Consider the following 25,601-nt stretch of genomic DNA (forward strand, 5'->3'; position numbering starts at 1 on the left):
CTGGCTCCGGACTGCCCCAGCTCCCGCTCCAGCTCCGCCCTGTCTCACCGCTGCTCTGCCTCCTGCTCCCTGGGCTGCGTCTCTGGTTCTCTCTGGCCGGTGCAGCTCTGCTCCCCAGCTCAGCCTGGTCTCTCCTTAGCTCGGCCCCACTCTGGTCCAGGCAATTCCAGCTCACACAGGGGACGGGACCCCCCTGGCTCCTGACTCCCTGATTAGCTGCCTGCACTGTCAATCAGGCAGACCTGCAGCATTGGCCTCTCCCCATCGCCCCTGGAGACTGTCAGTCTCAGGTCCTGATTTCCCATCGACCCTTCCCCTTTCTTTTGGTACTGGGAGCCAGCAACCAAAACACCTCCACTGCGTGTTAGCAAGGGGCCAACAGTCCCCTTACATTCTGTTGTCTACCTGCTAAACCCTTCCAGTTCCCTTAGGTGGAATGGAAACCTTATAATTGTTCGCCAGCCTCATGCTCTATGGCCATACTGCTTACCCCAGTGAAGGATCCTGCCAATGAAAGGCAGAATTCCAGTTGCCATAGACACTGGGCACAGTTGGGCGGAGGAGAACATCTGTTTGCCACACATAGCACTTAAGACAGGCCATTGTCAGGTGGGCCTGAATTTGTAAGGTCTTCAGAAACTGGGGATCAGCCTTTGGCAGCAAAGGAGCATTTAAGAGAGGCCTTGGCCATTCAGTTTCTTCTATCTCTAATGCTCTGGAGAACATCACTGGAGTTATACCAAGGATATATTTGGACCATTTTGTTCACCTTTAGTAATGATATGTTCTTGCTATCAACCTGGTCACTTTATAATGCAGATCTTTCGTGGGGGCTGATCACCTGGCACCATGTCATGTGTACCCAGCTCCATGGGTCATGCTGCAATTTAGGAGATGAGCAGGAGGGTGGACAACTCATCTATCTTCCATTAGTGCTGGAGACTCCATGAAGCCCAGTAGGGCTTTGGCTGTTGATACTGATTTTACTGGGTGGTGATAGATGGTACTATAGAACCCTGCGCTAAGAGGCAGACAGTGCTAATGGGAGTTGTAACTGTTACTCCTTTGGACGTGCAGAGGAGAATAAACTGTCTGTGGGCATTTCTCAGTACAGTTCTGCTCTCTGTCAGCCTTACCTGAGCAGACTTGGCAAGAGAGAGATTGAGGGGTGTGTATTAACCATTTACGTTCTAACTGCTAGTATTCCTCTTGGACACGGGCAGAAATGACCTTCTAGGTTCTGAGCATACAGTATTGAAGGAAACGGCCAATGTAGGCTCCCTGGATAAAGTAGTGATTGTCTACAGCCATATCACTTTAGCCTCTGGTCTCCTTATATTTCATAAGGTAGGTCAGGCTGGGTGGCTACTTAGCTAGTAGGTTCCTGATGATTTTTGGATGGGTTGGTGTCTGACAATAGAGGGTAGAGAAGATGAAGCTGTAAGTTGACCTTTCCTGTTCTTAGGACGATAAGAATCCAGAGCCCATGGAAGCAGGAGCTCAATGAGTGGAACATGAACTTCCAGTTGAATAGTGGCAAGGACAAATAGGGTCTGTTTCCAATTCATTCTCTCTCAGCAGCTTTCAAGACAACTCTTTGAGGAGATGGCCTCACAGTAGCGCCACCAGTCTCGTTATCAATCCTCCCAGGAGGCTTCACCTGATAAACAATTGCTGTTCTGTGAATCCCTTAGCCTGGATAACGTGCTGGGCTGCAGCTCTGATTCCCCAAGAACAGCCAGTAAAGAGAGCCCAAGAGAGCTAGGGAAATGAAGGTGTAGATCAGAAGAAGGCTGACGTGGCATGCATGGACCTTCAGAGATAAAGATGGAGATTTGTGAAGCCTTCAACAGTCTTGTAACCAAATACCCTGCCTGAGTAGACATGCGGCTAATTGTTAGAATGGACAGTAATTTCCCTCCTCCGAGAGACACTGCATCTGAGCACACCAGCAGCAAAACTAGATAGGGCTCACAGAATCCCTGGTGCTGCTTGGAACTCCTGATATCTTTGTATCTCCCTCATCGCTCTCTGTGGGCATGAGCTGCCCCAGTGCACAGACCAGCTTCATGGGGCAGGATGTACCTCCAGCGCAGCCCTGGTGGAAGGCTGGGGCCCTTTGAGAATGCCACCATGACCCGCAGCAGCAAAGCGATGCTGCCGATCTTCTTGGGAGAACAATCAGTTAAGCTTGTAATATGACCCCTCAGCATGGAGGTGTGGTTGGCGGCTGTCAGTAGGTTGGGTGGACATAGACGCTGTGGACACCAAAACCAAAGAGGCATCTCACAGTTCCAGAAAGGTGAAGTGCCCTGAACAGATTCCAGTTGGACACAGAAAGCAGTCCCTGTTCATGGCCACAGGCTGGTGGGCAGGCTGGATTTCTCATGGGGTAGGTGCCAGCTCGGTTGCATTCCCCCAACCAACTAGCATTGCCTCCATCTTATCAGGATTTCACCTCCATCTGGATTGCAGCTCACCCTTCTGCCGGCCCACTGGGAAAGTCCACACACTGTGTCCACTCAACGAGGGACAGAGCCAGATGTCATTGGCACAGTGGTGGTGCCTCGGCCCCAAAAGCTCGCGCTACTTGTCCTAGTGACTGTACAGACCCATCTTCAGTCAAGGGTGGGTGACAATGGAAACCCCACATACAGGAACCAGCAGCCTGGGTGAGCAATTGCCAACCCCAGTGCCTGGGGTCTCTGAGAGGCAGAAATGGTACTAAGTTGGTACTTTAGCATGCATGAAAGATGACCTTTCCAGTAATACACGGCACGACCTTCAAGCCCTAGTAGTGTTAGGGTCTGTCTACACTGCAACTAGACCCCCGCGGCTGGCCCATGCCAGCGGGCTTTGGGCTTGGGATCAGGGGCTGTTTGATTGCCATGTAGGTGCCATTGCAGAGTCCTCGAGCTGGGGCTGCAGTCCAGCCTGAACGATTACATCACAGTTAAACAGCCCCTTAACCCGAGCCGGAGCCTGAGTATAATTGCAGTATAGACATACGCGAAGGAGTTCGTCATTCCCAAACAATTCAGGAAGGGGTGGGGGGGTTGGGGGGAGATAAGCAGGCATCTCCCTAGCTCTTGCCTCTGGGTGCTTTGTTCTCCAGGGCTTCCCTTTGGTGCAGCTGAGAGAAAATATGGTCACAGCTTCCTCTTCTGTCTTCTAGGCAGGGATGGGTAGAGACGCTCAGATCTGTCCGCGTTCCTTCCAGGCCCAGCATAGCCCTGTGCAACGCAAACCAGGCCTGGCACGTGTGTGTCATTCCGGGCACGGCTGCAGGACAAGCCTCATTAGTCACCGTGCTGGGAAAGCGCAGACACAATCCGACTGCTCGCTGTTTCTAGGGGCCCGCTGCACTCACACGCCCAACTGCTGGCTGGGGGAGGGGCGCGGGGGGTGTCAGCGGCACAGCTATTTGTGTAGCCGACTTGGATAGGAAGGGGGCAGGCGCTGCAGGCGATAGTGATCGCTGCTCCCCGGATTCCTGGCTGAGCGCCGCAGCCCCACGGTCGCTTTATTAAATCTTTGATGAAGCCTCACCGCGCTTGCTCTGCTCCACACGAGAACAGCCGAGCACAGGAGCCTTTCAGATGGCAATTAGAAAGCGATGGCAGAGAGATGAACTGGAGTTAGAGAGAGAAAGGAAGGGAGACCGATCGGAAACTAATTGGGGATGGATTCATTAAGGGAGAGAGAAGGCACTGTTACCATAGGAACCCCAGCTGCAAGTGTACAGCAGCGTAGAAGGCCATTAAATGTTTTGCAAGCCAGACAGCAGCTCCTTCCAGGGCCAAAGCAGCAGCCATACTTTGTGCACTGACCCTTCCAACCTGGCTGCCCAGCGACTGGCAAAAGGCTGCTACAAAATCTGCGTGAGGCTCGACTGGCAATGGCTTGCCTGCGCCCGTCCTGGGAGGACTACTTTTGGGAGGGCAGCAAAGAGAGGTGGCCCTTTCCAGGAAACCACTCGTGCAGACCTGTGTTTTGAGGGCCCAGAGCCAAGTGGCCAAAAGGAGATCAGCAAGGGACTGGAATTTTCAATGCTAACGAAAGGCTCTGGGCTCTTTGATTTCCAGTGACGGGAGGGCCACCCACTTCGGAGTGGGGCAGAGCCAGAAGAACCCTGAGGTCAACTAATGGGACAAATGAACAGTGCAGAGATGGGTCAAAGGTACAACAGAAGAGCATCAGTGCGAGGCACCAAGCGGAGACCCCCGGACAGCGCCCGCTCTTCTGAGAAGAAGGGAGCTAGTGGAGCACTGCTTGGATGTATGTGTGGGTGCAGGGTACCAGCCTTTCTGATCGGTGTGTGGTGGGGCTCTGCCCACGGAAACGAAGAGGTCACAAGAACACAGGAGCCAGCGAAGAACAAAAGAGGAAGGGGGGGGCAGGTCCTGGAAGCAAAACAAGGGATCTACAAGGAGACAGCAAGCAGAGAATCCTGGGCAACATCCATTGCTCCAAGAGGATACCGAGGGAGTTAGGGGGTGCCGTCCAGTGGAACGCTGCGTGGGTGCATGCGTGGATGAAAGGTGCCAGCATGACAGTCATGGAGACTGACGTCTTCTAGCCCCACGAGCTAGTTACTGCAGGGGCCGTGGCAGTGCCAGCCTCCCCCACGCACATCAGCAATGATCCCTGCGTCTAAGATACACCCAGGTCCGATTCCTTGCTCTCCTATGGGTCCCTGTGTGACCCTGAAGAAGGGCCTTAGTCTGTCTCTGTGCCTCACTTCCCCATCTGTCAGATGAGGGTAATAGCACTTTCCTACCTCCCAGGGGAGCTGCCAGGACAACTCTGGTTAACATTGTGAGGTGCTCAGATAATAGAGGCCATAGCAGGACCCACCAGTGGACATTTGTTAATGACCAACCCTCAAGGGAAGCTTCTGATTAACTCCTCCATGAGATGTTGCTTTAGCCCCGGAAGCAACACAGGCTTCTAGCCCTTCCCTATTCTGGAGTTGGTGCATGTATATTCCTAGTTAATCTAAGTGTGGATGTTCTCACTAGCCATATAAATGTCCGAGTCTTTTCTGAATCCTGGTAAGCTCTTGGCTCAGTGATATCTTGTAGCAATGAGTTCCACAGGCTAATTATGCATTATGTAAAAACAGTCTTTTTTTCTTTTTCTTTTTTTGGTAAAAAGTAAATAAACAAAGAGTTCTAGTGATAGATACTGAATGTCTATATTTACAGAAAATTGGTGCAGCATAAACACCAAGTTGTGCTGTTAGCTAAAGAACATATGGGCTGTTTTTCTATAACTAAGGAAATTCAGCAGTTATCACGAGGAGCTATTTATCTCCTTGGGAATTTTAACAAGTGAGTCTCTGTTACTGTAGCATGTCACAAAGCACATTGGCCCATCAATAACCTTCTTCCAAAAGCAGTCAATGCCAGAGAACTCAGAGGAAGATAAGAACGCCTAATGATGCACAGGAATGCCTGTACAGTTTGTGGGAGACTGAGGGATGAGTACATAACCCCTTCTGACCATAGCAGCAATCCGTGTATGCCCAGCCCAGCCCCTGAACCATGAGACTGATTTCTCTTTTGCTTGCAATAGCTGCAGATGTTCTTTAGAAAATCATCTTGGTAAATTCCAGCCATAGCATCTGACACAATGGCCTTCCATAGCCGTGAACGCCACCCTATAGGGAGAAGCATTTCCAGCTGCTGACCCCCACCATTCTCATTATGGGAGAAAGAAGGAACTGGTCACTTTTCACTGTGCCGTTTGTAACTGAATCCCTCAGTCACATCCCTTCTCACTCCTTGACCGTAGTCTTTGCAGTAGTTAAGTCCCACAAACCCCTTCCTGCCGATCAAACAATGCCAGGTGTTCAGCCAGGAGCTGCCATGTGGGGAAGGAGATAGTGACCAGGCAATGGAAGCCTTGTAGGGCCTGGGCTGTAATCTATGGTAGATTTGTACAGGCCCTAGCACAGTGGGGCCCAGCTTGGCTGCGGCTGTTGGGTGCTACCGCATTATAAACGCTGATACTGGACACCCTAGGGCAGGGGTGGGCAATTGGTGGCATAGGGGCTGCATCCAGCCTGCCAGGTCATTTTATTTGGCCCACCACAGTCCAGCTTGGGGCAGGTGATCTGGCAGCGCCAGGGCGAGGCATGAGCCCCGCCCAAAGGTGGACACGTGTGTCATGTGACACTGGCGGGAGCCAATGGGCCGGCGCAGAAGGCTGGGCCCAGTCCTGTGGGGCAGGAGCTGCTGCTGCAGGGTTTGCACAGGGCAGGCTTGGTCGCCAAATCCACTCCCCAGGGGCAAGACCCGACACCCCCCACATCACACCACCTGGAGGCAAGACCCAACCATCCCAGCCCACCAGAGGGTGTTAGTGGATTTTTGTAGCCCTCTACTACCTTAAAGTGGCCCATCCCTGCCCTAGGAAATGGGACTAGACTGGATGAGTCGCTACATTTGGCTCCTTCCACCGCTCACTCCGTGAGCTTGGGCTATTATTCCGAGGGGGACAAGCACACCCTGGAAGTCTCACCTGCAGCCCCAGGGCTGGGCAGCATGCACTGGGTGGGCAGCTGTGCTGACTTGCCTGGGGGGGAGCTGCAGCTCCATCATACCCAGCAAGAGAACATCATACAGGGAGCGTGGCGTTCTTTGCATTAAAACAATGAGAGCTTGTAGTTAACAGCAGCCGTGGCTGCAGCCGGTCACTGTCTGATCTCCCCCTCCCCTGCCTTCCAAGGTCGAGGGCATCTTTTGTCTCTGCCGTCACACCCTACGTTCTGCCACAAAGGAGGACGAGCTAGTGAAGAGGCAGGTCTAGGTGCGGACGGAGACCAGCAGGAGGCGCTGCAGACAGCAAGCTCCGAGAATGAAGGCTCCAACCCGAGCTCCTTTTAGCCCTGCTGCAGCACAAGCCGAAGTCCGTTGCCCCAGGCTCCGAGACTTGCTGCTGCGGGGTTTTGGTACTCCTCTCTATCAGACAGTAACTCCAAGAACATGGACTCTCTCTGGCTGTCCACAGGCGTCTGTTTGCTCTCCACCCCAGAGGCTCTGATTTAGGCATGTGACCTGCCTGTCATCTGATTGCTCATTTTCTGCACTTGGGGTGAGAATTAAGTATCACAGGTGGGCACTGCAGCTGTTTCCCCTTAAAGGGCCAGTCACCCTGTTACAGTGGCCATGTAAATACCACGGATAGATATAACAAATGGGCAAGTTCCTGGTATCCCCCCAGTCCTTGCACAGGCAGAATTCCCATCTCCTTCCAGGTGATTTTTAACTTGACTAAGAGCTTATCCCATCATGGGAGGGCAGACGCTTTAATGGCGACTCACAGCAATACTGTCCCCAAGAGGCCCGGCCCGGGTAACCCTGTCATGGAGAGGGAGGCACATGGAAGGAGCTCTCCATAAGAGCTTCATTTCTGGGGCCCTAGCAATGGCGGTACCTGGGCTAGCAGCAGTGGCTCTCCCAGATTCCCCCCACATCAGCTGCAGTTTCTCCCAGTGACCCACTTGCCAGGGCTTTGTCAGGCATTTCCAAGTTCAGTGTTCTGTAGCTAAGCCTCAGTGCCATGAAACTGGGAGCAATTCCTCACACAAGAAGCAGAGAAGAAATAGGCCCCAAGAAGTGACTTCCCAGTGAACAAGGACTGGTGCAAGAGAGAAGAGCAGCTAGTGCGGGTCTGTGCGTTTCCATTAGACCATTTCATCTGGCAGCGATAGATCATGTATCTGATCTGCCCTGGGACATTACAGTAAACTGCCCCGACCCCCCAGCAGCCACATTCATTGCAGTTACAGCACCGAGCACACAGTCAGGAAAGTGCCAGCCCTGGAGGCTTATAGTCTAAAGTAGGGGTGAGGGGTATGCGTGGAGGGGTCACTCACTAGCCAGTGCACGCCCTCCTGGCCAACCATGCTGCATCCGCCTCCTCAGCTCTAGCATCCCCTGTCCACAGCCCTCAGCCTCCACTGGTCTGTCCCATCTCACAGCTCAGCCCTCCAGCCAGGCGGACCTCACGGCCTTGCTGGCACAACCTGTGGCTCTATTAAGACATGGCCACATTATGCCCCTGCCTGTATTAGAGAAATCTCCCCTGGTGTAACTAACCAGGGCGGTTTACTTTCGTAAGTTACCAGATTAAGCCGACTTTGTACTAAAATTTCTGTAATGCAGACAGGGCCTATCAAAAAGTTTGAGAGCCTGTGCTGGGGTGTATAAATCCCATCCTGCCCCAGCCACTAAGGGGCAGAGTGACTCCCTCTTTAGCTGTGGTTAACTGGCCGACCAGCAGCAGCTGGGCTGAGAGCCTGCAGACCAAGCATAAGGAGATGCCAGGGAGCTTAGCTAGAATTCTGCATAAGCTGCAAAATGTCAGGAATTAGCTTAAGGAGCTGGACCCTCCAGTGACAAACCACAGGAAGGCATCACCCTCTGAACAGGGCTGGGAGGCAGAGGAAGGGAGGAAGTAGCCCAGGGAAGCAGCAGTGAGTCTGAGGAAGCAGCCTTTAGCTGTTTAGTACAGGGTGAGTGGCCTAGAACCCAGAGCAGAGGGAGGAGTCTGGGTTCCCATACTGACCCCAAGGCAGGGGATATAACACCCCCGCCATCCTCCCTGATGCAAGGCAGGGACAAGGACCATTGAGCCTTGGGTGGGGGCTGAAGGTCTGGCACAAGGTCATTCTCCTCTCTGTTTGTTAAACTCTTTACTACGTCCTTGGAAGGAATCGCATTCCGGGGCTTCGTGGGCTGAGATCACTGTAATCTGCAGGCGAGGAAAAGAAGTTTGTGGAGGCTAATTAACTAGTTTGCTAAAGCCAGGAGCACTTTGGTGAGAGCAGCACATTAGCCAGGGGGTGTTTATAGCCACGTGTTCTTTCACGCTGCTCCGTAGTAGGTAGCGCACCCTGTGATGCAGGGAAAGACGGCTAATGAAGTGGGCAGGGTGGGGGAGGCAGGTTAGCCAGTGGGGAGAGCCGCACGGAGGAAGGGGGGGTGGGATGAGACGGGGCCATGTGCCCCAATAGGGTGGGGGGCACCGTGACGCCAGGGATGAAGCCCTTACTACAGGATCAAAGGTGGAGCTAGTTTGATTTCGGCTCCCCTTTACTCCTTCCCCTGGCTGGCCTGCGGTTAGCTGCCCAGTTGCGGGGGGGGGGGGGGGGGGGGGATTGGGAAAGGGGTCTGGCTAGCGGATTTTTGTTTTTAAATCTACCTTCTTGGTTCCCTACAGCACCGAGCGCCCTGGCTCTCCCTTTCACTAAGAGCTCAACTCCAGGCTGGCAAGAAAGGTGAGGCTCAGCTGCAATTAACCAATCCCAGCAGACCTGTGAGCGCCCTTCCCAATGAGCAGAGGGCCACTGGCTCACATACAAACCTTAAGCCCTCTGCTGAATGGGCTCAGAGAGTGGGAGAACATTTAATCAGGGCCAGGGGAGGTTCTGCCATTCCAGACAGGTCCCCTTAAATGGGTGGAAATTGGACTCTCAATTAGACAAAGAGCAAAGTCCGTACAGCTGAGGTTTGTAAATCCTCCTCCACTGAACCAAATCGTTGTAATTAAAAACACATCAAAACCAACCAAAAAAAACCCCACCGTTGCAATAAGGTAGTGTTGCTTTCTAAACAAAACACACATGATTTAAAGGGGGAATATTCAGTAGCCCCAAAGCAGAGGGTTCTTCCTACCCAGGTGCCCAGTACCTCTGGGCAGTGCTTAATCTGTGTCTGGGCTTGCTGGGACTGAGGGCAGCTGAGCCCTGACACCTCTTTCATCACAAATTAAGCACTGGACATACCTAAACCTGCAAAGTATTCTCATCCCAGTCCCATTCCCCTTCTTTGGCTGGAGATGGCTCTTGATTACTGGTACACGGCTCAGGTTCCTGACTCCTGCGAGATGACCTTTTTGCTTTAAAAGACTAGGCTGAAGTTGTTCCTATTCGTCTTATGACAGCGTCAGGAAAGTTGTAAGGGCAGCATGATTCTCCAAACGGTTTCAGTCCAGTTCTTACGGTCAGGAGAGCGTTTACTGGGTTCATGCCCCGGCGGCTGTGCAGTTTGGACTCAACAACATTCTGGAGACTAAACAGACGGTCCCCGTCAGGGTTAGGGTGAGGCAGTGGAAGTACCGCTTTCACCAGTGAGCAAAGAGATTTTTGTTTCCTGCATCCTTGCTTGAGTTCCCTTGCACAGGTTGTAGCCAGCCCTTAAATTGCTCCTGAGACTGCCACTCCCTTGGAGTCGCTGAGTGGATGCTGCTTTGTGTTTTGACATCTCTATTTCCCACAGACTGCAAAAATTATTACTACTGAAATACTACAGCTCTTTGCACACTGCTTTCTGTAACTGCCACTGTTACTTACAAGCAGAAGCAACTACAACAGTCCACTGTCATCATCAGAAGGGTGCCCTCTGCTCATTGGGAAGGGCGCTCACAGGTCCGCTGGGATTGGTTAATTGCAGCTGAGCCTCACCTTTCTTGCCAGCCTGGAGTTGAGCCGACAGGTTAGTGAAAGGGAGAGCCAGGGCGCTCGGTGCTGCAGGGAACCAAGGAAGTAGATTTAAAAACAACAATCCGCTAGCCAGACTCCTTCCCAATCCCTCCCCCAGCTGGGCAGCCAACCGCAGGCCAGCCAGGGGAAGGAGTAAAGGGGAGCCGAAATCTCCACCTTTGATCCTGTAGTAAGGGCTTCATCCCTGGAGTCATGGTGCCCCCCACCCTATTGGGGCACATGGCCCTGTCTCCCACCCCGCCTTCCTCTGTGCAGCTCTCCCCACTGGCTAACCTGCCTCCCCCACCCTGCAAACTTCATTAGCCGTCTTCCCCTGCATCACAGGGTGCGCTACCTACTACAGAGCAGCGAGAAAGAACACGTGGCTAAAAACACCCCCTGGCTAATGTGCTGTTCTCACCAAAGTGCGCCTGGCTTTAGCAAACTAGTTAATTAGCCTCCACAAACTTCTTTTCCTCGCCTGCAGATTACAGTGATCTCAGCCCACGAAGCCCCGGAAAGCGATTCCTTCCAAGGATGTGCTTAGTTGAGACATAATGAGATTGACTTGGTATGCAACAGACGGTAGTAAGAATGGCATGGAATGGATTTTATTAACATTACTGAGCTGCTTGTCAATGATTTTGTGCCTATACTCGCCTGGGCGCATATACAGATAGAGAGATGGTGAATTCTCTCGACATTTTGTTTAGTGACATTTTTGACTCCTTTTGAGTGCTTAAACAGCAACATCTAGCAATTTTTCAAGGTTTGTCCGGTGACTTCCTGCTATGTGGAATTGGCAACCCTGCCTGGTTTCTTGGCATGATCCCTGACTTGCTGTGTGACCTTGGGCAAAACCCTTCTCCTCTCCAGGCCTCAGTTCCCCCCCACCCTTGTCTGTTTAGGCTGTGGGCCAGGGACTGTCTCTCACTGCATGTGTTTACAGCACCTGGCACGACTCAGAGAGTCCAAGGACTGAAGGGAGCATGGGGACCTCCCTGCAGAACACTTAGACGTTCCCTGAACTAACACCTGTTTGAACTGGAGCAGATCTTTTAGAAAAACATCTGGTCTTGATTTTAAAAATTGCCACTGATGGAGAAGCCACTGTAATCCCAATAAATAATAAATGCCTATTTCCTGTATAACACTTTGTGACATGCCTTGAGCTGTCCAATGCAATCTTTAATGTATTTATCTTCACAACACCTGTGTCAGGCAGGGAAGCATTATTATCCCCATTGCACAGAGAGGCTAAGGGCCTTCCCCAAGGTCACACAGGACCCCACGGCCCTCAGTACATTGCTCCAATGATTAGTTACTTCACTGGTAAATCGTACACCTTTGTTCCAGTCTGAATTTGTCTAGCTTCAACTTCCAGGCATTGGCTCTCATCGGTACCTCTTGGGGGGAATAAAGAGCGAGGTTTTGCCTGGGTTGGGATTAAAAACGAGTGAATCCAGAGGATTGGGCATGGTTGCTACCCAAAAACTTAACACCAGCCCAGGGTTGTTGGAATCTTGGCCCAGTTTTAAGAATCTTTTGGCAAACCTGAGCCGAGTTTCTAGTTTGAAACCATAGTAAAGCTTCCTGTAACTCTAGGCTTCAACCCTGGCATCCTACCTTATCTCCCTCCCCACCCTTCCATTCCTAACGAAGAATGATTGTAATGTAGAGCATCGGGATACATGCTAGTCGATATCCCAGGTGAGAGGTTGTATTTAATTTTGTTGTGACTCTTTCAGAAGTGGGCTGTAGTCCACGAAAGCTTATGCTCTAATAAATTTGTTAGTCTCTAAGGTGCCACAAGTACTCCTGTTCTTTCATGAGGAAGATTCCTGAGCCATTTCGGGAGGTTGGATAAATGTGGATGAAGGCAGCTTTTTATATCCAGAGATGTTCTCTCCATCAGTTGCAAAGATTCCAAATGGTGTTTAGGGCCATTTACCCAGGCGGATGTATGGGGCCATTCCAGCCTGTGGCCTGGTAACACTGAGTCAGTATTCAGCATTCAGATGAGGGACAAGGACCCAGCATCATGGCAGGGATGATGGTCTCAGTGTGCTGGACAAATTCCAGTTTGGGGACTTACATCCTGCCTCCCTAAACTGATCCACATCTTTATAGCCTCTAGGGTGGGTGCTCTACATGGCCACCTTAACGCCACGTGGAAGCTGACACAGAACGCAGCTGTCAGCTTGCTAGGTGGAGGACTTGCCATTATAGAGTCGTAGAGTTCCAGCCCAGAAGGGAGCACCAGACCCTCCAGTCTGACCCCTGTATAGCACAGGGCACCGGCACACTGACCCAACAAAAGAAATGAGACCAAGGTATTACGGCCCCCAGGAGACTATGATGTGCCTCAGGCAGAGAACTGCTTAAGTGAGATACACCCAGATAATCCTGGCAAGTGACCTGCACCCACACACTGCAGAGGAGGGTGAAAACCCCCATGGTTACCACCAATCTGACCCGGGGAAAACTCCTTCCTGACCCTACATATGGTGATCAGTTAGACCCTGAGCATGTGAACAAGACCCAACCATCCATGATCAGCAGTGGCTGCTTGTTGGTTTCTGAGTGGAGTGCAAGATATTGGTGTTGACCTACGAAGTCTGGCAGGGTGATCTAATGGAGGAGCACTGAACTGGGACTCAGAAGACCTCAGTTCTATCCAACTCTGTCACTGGCCGGCTGGGTGACCTTAGGCAAGTCATTTCCCCTCTCTGTGCTTCAGTTTCCCCATCGCCTGTGGGATAATGATTTGTAGAGTGCTTTGGGAGCTACAGCCGGAAAGTGCTAGATAAGAGCTAGGGATTATTATTAGTTGAGAGAGGCCTCTAGCACTTTGCCATGCTGCTGCAGCAGTTGTGAACGTTGGACATGACCAAGCTGGTTGAAAAGAGGGCACTTCTGACAGTGCATTTTCCATGAGCACCTATTGACTTAGGAATTCCCTCCCTCCTTCCATGTCTGAAGTAGTCCCAGCTTGACCTTTGGGCCATGCTGCAAACTCCATCTCTCTGAACGATGTTTGGCCGATGTTGCGGTATGGCCTCTTCTTGGGAGTCAGGGTAGTGGAGATTTTGGTTACGTTTCCTTCTGCCTGGCCAGTTTCCATTGTAGAGGGGCTTATTGCTGGAGGGTTCCTTGTTTTAGTATCTTGGGTTTAAAGAACAGGAGTACTTGTGGCACCTTAGAGACTAACAAATTTATTAGAGCATAAGCTTTCGTGGACTACAGCCCACTTCTTCGGATGCATATAGAATGGAACATATATTGAGGAGATATATATACACACATACAGAGAGCATGAACAGGTGGGAGTTGTCTTACCAACTCTGAGAGGCCAATTAAGTAAGAGAAAAAAAAAGACTAACACGGCTGCTACTCTGAAACCTATCTTGGGTTTGTATTTAATGGATTGTAAAATGGCTACAGACTGCCACATTCCACACCTGAAGTGGCCGCATTTTAGTGGTGATCAAAATAATTCCTCTGGTTCTGCAATCTTTCAAGGCATTAGGAAGGAGCAATATCAATGTAAGGTGTCATTATGCACAACCAGAAGTCATATGAAAGAGTTTTTAAGACAAGTTGTTGCATATTCAGTGGCTAATTTTATTTTACTATTCGTGCATTAACTGATGTCTAATCTCAAAATACAAGTAATGATCTGATCAAGTTGTGGGAGACTCACTTACCACATTTCTTCTTTTTAACAAAAATAACAAAGCCATTTTTGTAGACTGACTTCTAAGAAGGATCAGAATCGGACCCATCTTTCTTTCCCCCTCTTGCCTGCAATTTCAAAAAGGGCTGTGGTTAACGCTCTTAGGCTATGTCTACACTACAGCCGGATCGACACTCTGGCGATTGACACTGGGAGTTGATTTAGTGGGTCTAGTGAAGACCCACCAAATGAACCGCAGTCCACAGAGCGCTCTCCAGTCGACCCTGGTACTCCCCCCGAAACGAGAGGAGCAAGGTAAGTCGATGGGAGAGCATCTCCCGTTGACCCAGCGCAGTGTAGACACCGCAGTAAGTCGACCTAAGCTACGTTGACTCCAGCTGTGTTATTCCTGTGTCTGGAGTGGCGTGACATAGGTCGACTTCCTGCGGTAGTGGAGACATAGTCTCAGATTGGTAAGAAGAGAGAAGCAGGCTGGTGGGCTGACACTTTGTGCAGCAAGTCACAGCCCAGACCGAGCAGTTGGGGCCTAGCTGGACACCCCTGAAATGAGAGTTTATAATGGAAATGCTGCCAGACTACTAACTACAGAGCCAGGGTTGGAACAAAGCTACATAGGCCCCAGATCGACCCAATGTAAGACAGCCCTGGGCTTTTGTTCTGAGCTCTTGGAGACCAGGAGAGAGAGGGGATTCTTCAAACATGGTGAGGAAGTTCCAAATCCACTGATTCCATCATAACTTGACACTAATCACATCACACACCAGCCCTAGCATGTGCCTCTCTACGCCAGCCAGCCACCAGTTATGCTCAATACAAGGGACGGATAGTTCAGCGGTTAGAGCAGTAGCGTAATACATAGGAGACCTAGTGCTGTAGCAACAGACTTCCCATGTGACCTTGTGCAAGTCACTTAGCTCCATTTGTAAAATGGGATAATAGCATTTCCCTGCTTCCCAGGGTGTTATGTGGATAAATATGGTAATAGATCGTGAGGTGCTCAGATACTACGGTATTGGGGGCCATATAAGGACCCTAGGAAGATAGACTAGCCCACTGCTGCATGTTACAACAGCCCACAGGCCTGCTTAGGGCTATAGGTCTGAGCTTCTGGAAAGGCTTTGAGTCACCTTGCTGCTGTAGCTGGCCCAGACAGGCTAACTTGGGAAGCTGACAGGCTAGGTCTTGTTATGCTGGATGGCACTGAGTGAATCTCTGTATGAGATCTTGCCAGGTTGTTGCCATGGTGTGGCGGGGTCCCCGAGGTGCATCCTGGACTGTGGACTCGCTGAGTCCTCCAAAGCCACCACCCTGGGCTGTCTCTCACACTGTGATACTGACAGGCCCTGCACCCACACAGCCATCCACTGGCAGGGACACACCCAACTGAGTTGCATGAATGATCTCCCAGCCACTCATGACCCATCAATGGGGAGGCTCCAGCCAGTCCCCACCAGCTCCCCAGTCTTGCACCCCAGAACTACCAATTTGCACTGGTCAGGAGCCTGGCCACTTCACCAAAGGAAAGTGGGCCGGTGCCAGCCTTCGTAACATGAGCAGATTCCCCAAGCACTTTAGACTGACTCGCTGGTAAGGACAACATTAAAATAAGTTTGTTAATGACAGAGAAAGAGATTTTAAGTGATTGTTAGTGGTAGGCATAAAGTCAGAGATAGTTACCTTAAGAAAATTGAAAGGTAACACGCATTCTAAATGTTTAGTCTAGGCAGGAATTGAATGAAACAGCTTTTCTCACCCTGCCAGAGGGCACAAGCAGGTGACAGTTCCTTAATACACAGGCTGGGAACCCCCCACCTGGGACCAAACTCCCCCAGTCCAAAGTCTTTGTCCTCCAGACCTTCTTCCAGGGGTTGAGTTGGGTGGGGGCAGGGAAGAGGCCAAGCGATTATGTCACTGTCTCTTTTTATACCTTCTTCCAGCTGCCAGAAATGTCCTTGCTGTGAGGTGGGGGCCAGGCAGTCTCCATTGTGCACGTGCCCGCTCTGAGAAGCCTCTGGGCTAGTGGATTGTGCGTTGATGAGCCATTAATGGCTATTGATGGCTACTCCTTTGTTGTAACTGAAAGGCCGGCTCTGGGTGTTCCCAACCTCACAGCACATTGATAGCAGACATAATCCAACAGGATATGATTGTTCAACAAATCAAGACTTAAAAATGAGACCTCACAAGGCATCCTTTGTTCAAACACATCCTATTCATATCACAGTGGAGAATAGGGAGTTCCAGGGTGCTCCTTTGAGATACAGAGTGTCTCATATGGGCAAATGACTTTTATTTGTTTTCCTCCAAGTCACAAGGTCACTGAGCTTTTGTCCTCCAGATTGCTATCTTCCCCCGGGATCAGGAAGGGTTATTCACGAGTTACCAGCTACCATCTCCTCCCTCTTGCTTGAGAAATCAGACAGACTCCAAGCTGCCCGGCACATTCTTCCCATTCTTCCTGTAAATGTTAAATGGAGATGGCACCTGTGCCACTCACCTGGACCCCAAATAGACAGGGTGGGATCGAAGGCCCTGATCATTCCAAGTCAGTGATCTGGGGCTTGCAGCCCTATAAGGCAGCTAGGGCACTACATACTCCTATTTGGAAGCTAGTGCAGGAGTCCTGCTTCCTGACCTAGTGAAGGACAGACATGCCACAGATGGGGGTAGAAAGACAGGGGCCTAAGCAGAGCTAGAGAAGACTCTGTGCTACATTTCACCAGGTGCCATGCTTCCCTTCATGTGGGTTTGCAGCTAAGTAAGGCGATCGGGTTTTGTGAAATGGGCATAGCTGGCTTGGCAGCAGCACTGCTGAGAAGGATCTGGGAGTTGTGTGGATCCCAACCTCAACGTGAGTCAGCAATAGGGTGACCAGATGTCCTGATTTTATAGGGACAGTCCCGATATTCAGGGCTTTTTCTTATATAGGCGCCTATTACCCCCCACCCCCTGTCCCGATTTTTCACATTTGCTATCTGGTCACCCTAGTCAGCAATGTGATGCTGTGGCAAAAAAAGCAAATGCAATTTTGGTTGCATTAACAGAGGCATAGCATGGGAGTGATAGTACCATCTACTTGGTGCTGGTTAGGCCTCAGCTGGAGTAGTGTGTCCAGTTTTGGTCACCAATGCATAGAAAGGATCCAGAGGTGAGCGACAAAGATGCTCAAAGGGCTGGAATGCAAGTCATGTGAGCAAAGGCTGAAGGAACAGGGTAGGTTTAGTTTGGAAAAGGGGAGATTGAGGGGGGACATGATAGCAGTCTTCAAATACTTGAAAAGCTGCCATAAGAATGATGGAGAAACATTGTTCCCGCTTGCCCCAGAGAGCAGGGCAAGGCGGAATGGATTCAATCTACAGTGTAGCAGATTTAGATTAAATCTCAGGAAAAACTTTGTATCTGTAAGAGCAGAAGGACAATGAGACGGACAGATGCCTAGGGGGGTTGTGGGAACTCCTCCCCTGGCGATTTTCAGAAAGGGACTGGATTGCCATCTGTCTTGGGTGGTTTAGACCCCCAACAAATCCTGCATCTTGGCAGGGGGTTAGACTAGCCCAGGGGTCTCAACCTTTGTGGGCTCAGGACCCATTTGTAAATGTTTACGGCCTGTCATGACCCAGTAAATAGTCTGGGGGTGGAGGCCTTGGGTGGTTTCAGTCGGATCCCGCCTCCCAGGGGGTTGGGTCCTGCCGGCACTCACACCACTCCGGTTTGGCCCCGCCCCCCTGACTGGACCACATGTGTGTGAGTGGAGTTGTGACCTGGCTCATGACGGCTGGGCCAAGCCTGAATGGTGCTTGGAGCCCAGAGGTTGCAGTGACTGCAGCAGGGAAGGGAGCCCAGCCGGCCCCCCGGGACAGGAGCTGCCACGTGACCCTCTGAAACATTCCGGTGACACAGTTTTGGGTCCCTCCCCACGGATTGAGAACCCCTGGACTAGACGACCCTTGCGGTCCCTTCTAACCCTGCGGTTAGATGACACCCCTCACGCTGTGCGCTGGGCAGGGGGACGAGGGTGGCAGGGCTTGACATGTAAGTCGGGGGTGTGATGGGCAGGTGGGGATGGGCTGAGGCAGGGTGAGGGTTAGACAGAGGCATGTGTAGGATAAAAAAGTGTTGCCTGGAGCTGCGCCGATGAGATGCTTTCAGTTAGCAGAGGCTGTGTCTATTGGGCTGGTTTCGGCCCAACCCAGCAGAATTCTGCCTGTCTTCCAATACTGAGGCAAGAGCCGGGCTGCAACAGCCTCACACTTCAGATCTGGATCTAAAATGCTGTGCCATGGGCCCATATCCAGTTCTCTCCTGATCCTGTGAGCCAGCCCAGACCCTTTGCCCGAGTTCTGGGCCTAGTCTGGAAGGTTTGAGCCCCAGTTACGCCAGTCTCTGCCCTTGCAGGAGTGAACAGTGCCAGAGGGAAATCCAGAGAAGAGACACTGCCTGAATCTGTTCTGCTCTCTCCTGCGCCCGCTCCCTGCCCCAGCTGAGTTACTGACTCCGGAGCTGAGTTTAGGGAAGAGTAGCCTCCTTCCTGCCTGTGCTCAGGGGTCAGGGGAGTGTGGCAAGGGAACTCCATAGACACACAGAGCTCCTCCTGTTAGATGGACTGGGGCTGGATAAGGCAATCTGGGACCACAGGCACACTATGGCACCAGGCCCCTCATGGTTCTATCCCCAGAACCCTGTGCCCGGGCCCAGCCCCGGCTGGGAGTGGAAGTGGCAGGGGGCCTCCACTCCCAGAGAGGCAAGAGAAGCAGTATGGAGCCCCGTTGTCTCCACCAAGAGCAGCAGGGTAGGCTGTGGGGAAATTCAGGACATACTTCAGCAGCCAGGTGAAACCACTTAGATACATGGGCCAGGCCAGCTGCACTCTACTCCTCCTCTTACACCCAATCCTCTGACAGGCCGGGTTTGGTCGCCCTGGAGCAGAAAGTCTTGCAGTTAGCCCCCTATTGAGAAACAAGGGGCAGTTTCCCCTCTCCAAGCAATTGTCGCAGGCTCTCTGCAGACTCAGGCGGACATCACTGCATTGGTTACACTTGGGCAATGTTTTCAAGCTTTTTTTCCCAACCACAAAGGCTAGAAATTCATTTTGTTTTTTTTCTGAATGTTTAAATTCTGGTGTAATCACAGGACTCCAGGAGCTGGGCCTCTCCACACAGACCTTAATCTGGCACTGTCTTAACCCCCTCACTGGCTCAACCACTATTAACCATATGTTTGTTTTCCTTGCAGGAAATGGCTACATTGAAGGCAAGGAACTGGAAAACTTCTTCCAGGAGCTAGAAAGTGCTAGAAAGGGCTCTGGAGTGGTAAGAAAAATACATTTCCTTTCCTCTTCTGTTGTTCTTCCTCCTCTTCTTTGTTCCCTCCTTCCCTGTTCTTCTCCTGACCTGAGTCTCCCGCACAGCCCAGTGTTGCCTCATTCCCTGTGAGGGTTGCAATGAAGAGCCCTTCTCAGGGAGCTGGAATCTGTGCCCATCACCTGCAAGTTTTAGGGGCCATGCCCAGTAGTGAAAAACAAACTTCAAAAGAATTCAGGGGCTTGGGACTGACTCAAGATTGGCGGGGTTTTCCAATCCTGGCTCCAAACAGCTCTGGACATTGGAAAAGTCTGGTTCTGAACTCTCTGGCTCAGGCCCACTTCTAGGATACCTAAAATCCCAGTGCGGGTGCCAAGCTACACCTCTTGATGATGATTGGTCCTGACTCTTCAAAGTCAGCAGGATTTGGCTAGTAATCAATCTGTGCCTTACCAATTTTACTTGGGCAAGTATTTCCATGTACTGAAAAGTTAGGGTATTTCCCCCACATGTTCACATTATTACATGGCTCACAGTTGGGTCTAAAAAACCTATGGCCTCTCTGTAACACTGGAAACATCTGTTGCAAATATGCATTTGTAGGCTGCACTGTCTGTGTTGCCAACTCCTGTGACTTTATTATGTCTTGCAATATTTGATGTTTTACTCAAAGCCCCAGCTACTGGAGTCAAGTGATTACATGAGACTCTTTTGCAGCCCCAATGCCCCAGCTACAGGAAGGGTGTGTGTGAAAGGTTCAGTAGGTGGTGTGCTTCCCTCTATGTCACTTTTGCCCCCACTGGCCCAGCGTAGAGCTGGAGGTGCTGTGCTGCAAGGAGCAGGGTGGTCGCTCACTCTTCTGCATCACGACTAATGTTAAGGCCCCAGCAGCTGGCTGTGCCATATTGCAGTTGACATTGGGAATTTAGGTCACAGCTACTTCTGGTTAGTAAAGAATAGCTTTAAAATGGTCAATACAAATACTTTTCTAGCCCTCAGGCTTTGCAAAGAGCAGCTTGAGAACGTGACCCGAGGACAACCTGAAGGTTCTGATATCAGCAGGCAAATAAAAAGCACCCCAAAACTCATGATTTCGGAAGGGGCCGACTTGTGATTTTGAAACATCTGGGGTGGGTTCAGTCGCCAGTCCTCGCTGGCTAAGGACCAGGCTGAAATCCATTCAGGTGTCAGTCAGCTGAGAGAGCCACTGCTGAGCAACTCAGGATATTTGCTACTTTCAGACCCTAGCTACCCACTCTGCAGCCTGAACCCAGTCTCTGCTAGTCCAGACTGGACCCTGAAGCCACTTGTCCTGCATGACAGCGCAGAGCCCTGCCACCGAGCCAGCTCTGATCTCCTTCCTTATGAAACTTTCATTCTAGCCCTAACATCCCGGGGTGGGTTCTGGGAGGGGGGGTTGGATCCCCAAAGAGCCTCATTTATTCCTCTCATTTTCTACTCCCCTCCTCCCCAGTATCACCCTCATATGCTGGGTCATGGAGCCATCTCTCCGGCCAAGGCAAGCCAGAGACGAGCTTTCCCTGCAGCTCAGCACCCTTCTCACACCATTGTGAGACTGAACGAGGCTCGCCCGCTGCCACGTGATCATCAGGCTGGCACAGGCGGCACGGAGCCTGGCAGCCTGCCGGCGGATGTCTGTGCAATATTCATTGGAGCATATGCAAGGCTGCAGATGGAACTGACAGCATAAATTATGGAATCACCGGAAACACGAGCTCCTCTTCTTCCAAACAGCCTTGGAGAGCAGGGCCTCACTGCCTCGGAGGGGCAGTGGCACAACCAGACTGCTGCTTTGATTGTTCTTGCCTCCTGGGGCTGTGCTCCCTTTACAGGGGCTTGGATGTGCGCGCTGAGAGGGCAGCGAACTAGCTCCACACTGTGCCGCTGGCCCCTCCACACACAGTTTGGGGTCCCCATCGGCCAAGGTTTGCTCACTCAGGCCAAGCCATTTGACATGGCATGAGCCCAGACGCATACTGTGTGTATAAGCCTGTTCCTTAGCAGATCCATTGCCCATCCCCTGCTAACCAAACACTGCTCAGCCCGTCATCACACTGCCCCCTGCTGGCCAGTGAAAACCCCTTGCCTAACCAAGGCCCCTTGGGGTTAGCCCAGGTGGCCTTTTCTACTGCTTCGGCTATGCAAGGCCAGAAGATAAGAAGGCATGGGAAGCCCATGCTGCTTTAAAGAGGGACCCACCCATCAGATTACTCACATACGGAAGAGCTGACCCCAAACAAAAGTCAACACAATTGTAATAGCACTTTACCCCGCTGTGAGGATGGCAGCAAATCGACCGCCGCAGCTCCCCCATCGACGCCGCTTACTCCTCCTGACAAGGTGGAGTATGCACATCGATTCGGGGATCGATTTATCGCATCTAGATGAGACGCAATAAATCGATCCCCGAGAGATCGATTTCTACCCGCCGATCTGGGCGGGTAGTGAAGACGTGCCCTGAGACACTCTAGCAACAAAGCCTCATAACTCATGATCTTATTTCTTGTTTTCAGTGAGTAAATGACAAGCCAGCTAAGGAAGAGGGTGCTGAAAAGAGGGTGACCATTAAACTCCTATTTGCTGCTTGGGGAAAGGCTGGGTTATTGTTTTCCAGCTCCTATGACTTGCAAGCTGAGCAGAGCTGGATGTGGGTAGTTTGATTGTCTTTCTCCCCGGTACACACAATATTCTGCTTGTCCATGTCATAAGTGTCTCCAGTATCTGGCCCTCCAGACTTGGTCTCAGCCCCAAGGTGATGTTTGTTTAGGAAAGTTTCTGCAAAATCTACTTTGCCATTTTTGAGTCATTAACATTGCAAAACCCCACCCTGCAAAAATCACAGGCCAGTCTCCCCCCCTCACCCCTCCCAGTCACAAAAATAATAGATCTGGGGTCTTTATATTTGTTGTTGGAGCCTTTAGGGGGTCACATTTTCCAGCTTTTCTCCACAGACCCAAGTGCTCAAATCCTACTTTTTTTTAAATGCAAGCTGCAATTCTCCTATAATCACATGACTCCAGGAGCTGGGGCTTGAAGAGAAAACACCAAATAGCGTGAGCTTCATGATAAATCACGATAGTTAGCAACGCTGAGTTAACGTTGGAGCCATGAGGTGTAACAAGTCAATAGGAGCCTTAGACCGAGTCACCTTAGTCCAAGTTATATTAATAGATCCTGATCCTGCAACCTCTCCCCACCCAAAGGAGCCCCTGGCATTAACAGGACCACTCTGGTTTGCAGAGTAATCTGTAAAGCCAGCGTTAGCTGGCCAGGGACACATGGGCAGCTCCCTTTCCTGGTTTGATGTGAGGCTGGGTTGTTACTCACCTCATACTCATTTAGATTAGTGTCCCCTGCCAGCTGCCGGTCTGCTCTCTTGGACTAGACGGGACTTCTCTTGGGGTTAAGGCACTGGCCTCAAGATGCAGAAAATCTGATTCACCTCCTAGCTCTGCCCTTGCCTCCCTCAATCTCACTGTGCCTCAGCTTCTTAGCTGGGAATGAGACTAATTCTTCTTGTCTAGATAGACTGTAAACTCTTCCGGGCAAGGCCTGTCTCTTGTGCGTGTGTACAGAGCCTAACGCAACAGGGCACATAGACACGATTGTAATTTAACCCTACTGTGTTGAGGTAGGATAGTCCGTTGGCTCTCCTGCCTTGGGTTAAGAGTGAAAGGGGCTCCTCTCTGATGTACTGGCCTGTTCGACATCCAAGCAGCATCCTTCCCAACCTTTCATGGCTCGAAGCCAACGCACTGACCAGGCACAGTGCATGGAGCGGGAGGGGCCAGGGGGCACAGAGGCCCTGCTGGAGGTCAAGAAGGACAAACGTTCTTGCTTTGTTCACAGGACTCTAAGAACGGCAACTTTGCAGAGAAGATGAAGGAGTTCATGCAGAAGTATGACAAGAATGCAGATGGCAGAATTGAAATGGCAGAGGTGAGTGGTGCTAGCGCCAGCATCGCTCCCACAAGCTGCTCTCATCAATACAACTATGCTCAGGGGGAATCCTGGCCCCACTGGAATCAACGGGAGACTTGTCACTGGCTTCATTGGGACCAGGATGTCCACCTATGCTTGGGGATTAGATCCTAGCATAGACACATGGATCCTCTTGCACTCCAGAAGTGGGGAGTGTGAATCCTGCCGCATGTTGCATTAGACTGCCTTGTCAAAGCAGCCTCAGGGAGTCAGGTGTCCAGATCCCATTGGATTTCCATGGGATCTGAGCGCCTGATTCCCTTAGGCACCTTTGAAAATGCAAGCCTTGGTTCTCTACCACATGGACAATAGTACAATCCAATAGCCATGGGAGAAACATCTTCTGAAACCCTGGCAGCTAATGTGGTTGCCTTGTGTCCTGAAGCGTGAGCTGATGCTCATTATGGATTGTTATCCCAGCTAGTGTAACTGCTGCTGATGTTCTCACTATTCATATACATGTTTAATTCCTCCTTCGATCCCACTAACATATTGTGGCAGTGAGTTCCACTGGCTAACTATGCTTTGCATAAAACAGAATTTCCCTTTATCAGCTGTAGAAGTTGTTGCTTTACATTTCATTGGCTGCCCTTTTGCTCCCATGTTATGGGATTGGGCAAATGGGAACCCTCCTCTCTCCCAGTAATGATTTTATATCCCCCTTCCCCCCCCCCCCCCCCCGATTCATCTCCTCTCTAAAGGAAAGCATCTTAATCTTTTTAATTTATCTTCATATAGTCTCTACAGGCTTCTAATCATTTCGGCTGCCTTTTCCTGGACCATTTCTATTTCTGCTCTATCGGAGTGACAAGAACTGAACCCAGGAGGCCTGGTTCTCACTGCTGCAGGAAATTATTAAATTTGAGAGCTTAGTGGGATGTAGGAAAGGATTAGGCATTGATAGGAACAATAAAAATGACGTAGCTAGAATGAGATTTGAGAAGGGCTATAAACTCTTACATCAACTGTCAGGTCAAAGATGCAGCTGATTTTTCAGGGACAGTGGTATAAAATCATACCTGGGATGAGGTATCAAAGTTGTATCTATTTTGCATGATTGTTGCAATATGAGAGAGAACTGTGTGGCATATTGTTTTAATGACGCAGTAGTCCCAGATTACGGTCTGCAGAGCACTTCATGGTGACCAGTGGGGAGCTGGCTGGTCACAAGGATTTGGCTTCTCCGTGTTTCCATTCAGCACTAATATTGCCTGCCCAGGTACGTGTGATCTGCACTCCGGGTAGTGAGGAATCTCAATCTGTTGCCCTCTAATGGCTGATATACATAATAACAGGCTCTTACGCTGATCATCATAATCCCCATTTGACAGATGGGGATACTGAGGCACAGGGCAGCAAAGCGACTTGCACAATGTCACCCACCAGGCCAGTGACAGAGCTGGGAATATAACCAAGGTCTCCTGATTTCCAGTTCAGTGCTTTGCATCCCATAAGAGGTGTACGAGTCTGCTAATGCTTACTTCTTTAGCTCCAGTGGTGGCAGCTCATTGCAAGCGGGGGAATGGTCCCACTATTGTGGGGAACTTTCCTGGTTTCTGCACTCCCCCAGTGGAATCAGATAGCGAAAGGACCGGAGTCCTCGCTCCCACTTCCTTTACCCAGAAGCCTGCCTGACCTTGAGGACACTTCTTCCATGCTCCTATGTGGCAGAGTGCTTGTTACCCCCAGTAGAGCTGGGCCCAGGATTCCTGGGAGGTTTAACCCCAGTCTTGTTGTGGGCACTTAGGCCAAGGGATGGGGTACTCTCTGCACCAGCCACATCCCTGGCCCACTGATCATTACTTATAGCTTAAACCAAATACAATTTACTAAACAGCAACTGTTAGAAAAATAAGGGAAAATAGAAAAGGGTAAAGGAACAAGGACCCCCCCCCCCCGCCCATGGGCCCAGGGACACCCCACACAGCTGGCTCCGGGCCTGGCGATGTCTCCCTGCGCTGGGCCCTCTCCCCAGAGCCCCCTTGCTCTCCCCAGCTGCTCACCACTCTCTTCTCTGGCGTTCCTCGTGGCATGAGGGGTGCCTGCTAGCCAGCTCAGCCCTGGCTCCCGTCGGCACGGCTGGTCTGCACTGCACCAGCTCCAGCCCAGCTCT

At 51.1% G+C, this 25,601-nt stretch overlaps 1 protein-coding gene across 1 annotated transcript in view; it reads left to right on the forward strand.

Annotated features, from left to right (window-relative positions):
• The window catches only part of CALB2 (calbindin 2), a 53,019-nt gene that overhangs the window by 10,916 nt on the left and 16,502 nt on the right, over positions 1 to 25,601 (forward strand). Inside the window, exons 2-3 of the mRNA XM_054048945.1 lie at positions 19,419 to 19,495; positions 23,357 to 23,446. Of these exons, the coding sequence (XP_053904920.1) occupies positions 19,419 to 19,495; positions 23,357 to 23,446 (167 nt within the window). The remainder of the gene's footprint in view (positions 1 to 19,418; positions 19,496 to 23,356; positions 23,447 to 25,601) is intronic.

This window comes from Malaclemys terrapin, chromosome 14 (genome assembly GCF_027887155.1).
Source record: "Malaclemys terrapin pileata isolate rMalTer1 chromosome 14, rMalTer1.hap1, whole genome shotgun sequence".
NCBI lineage: Eukaryota > Metazoa > Chordata > Testudines > Emydidae > Malaclemys > Malaclemys terrapin.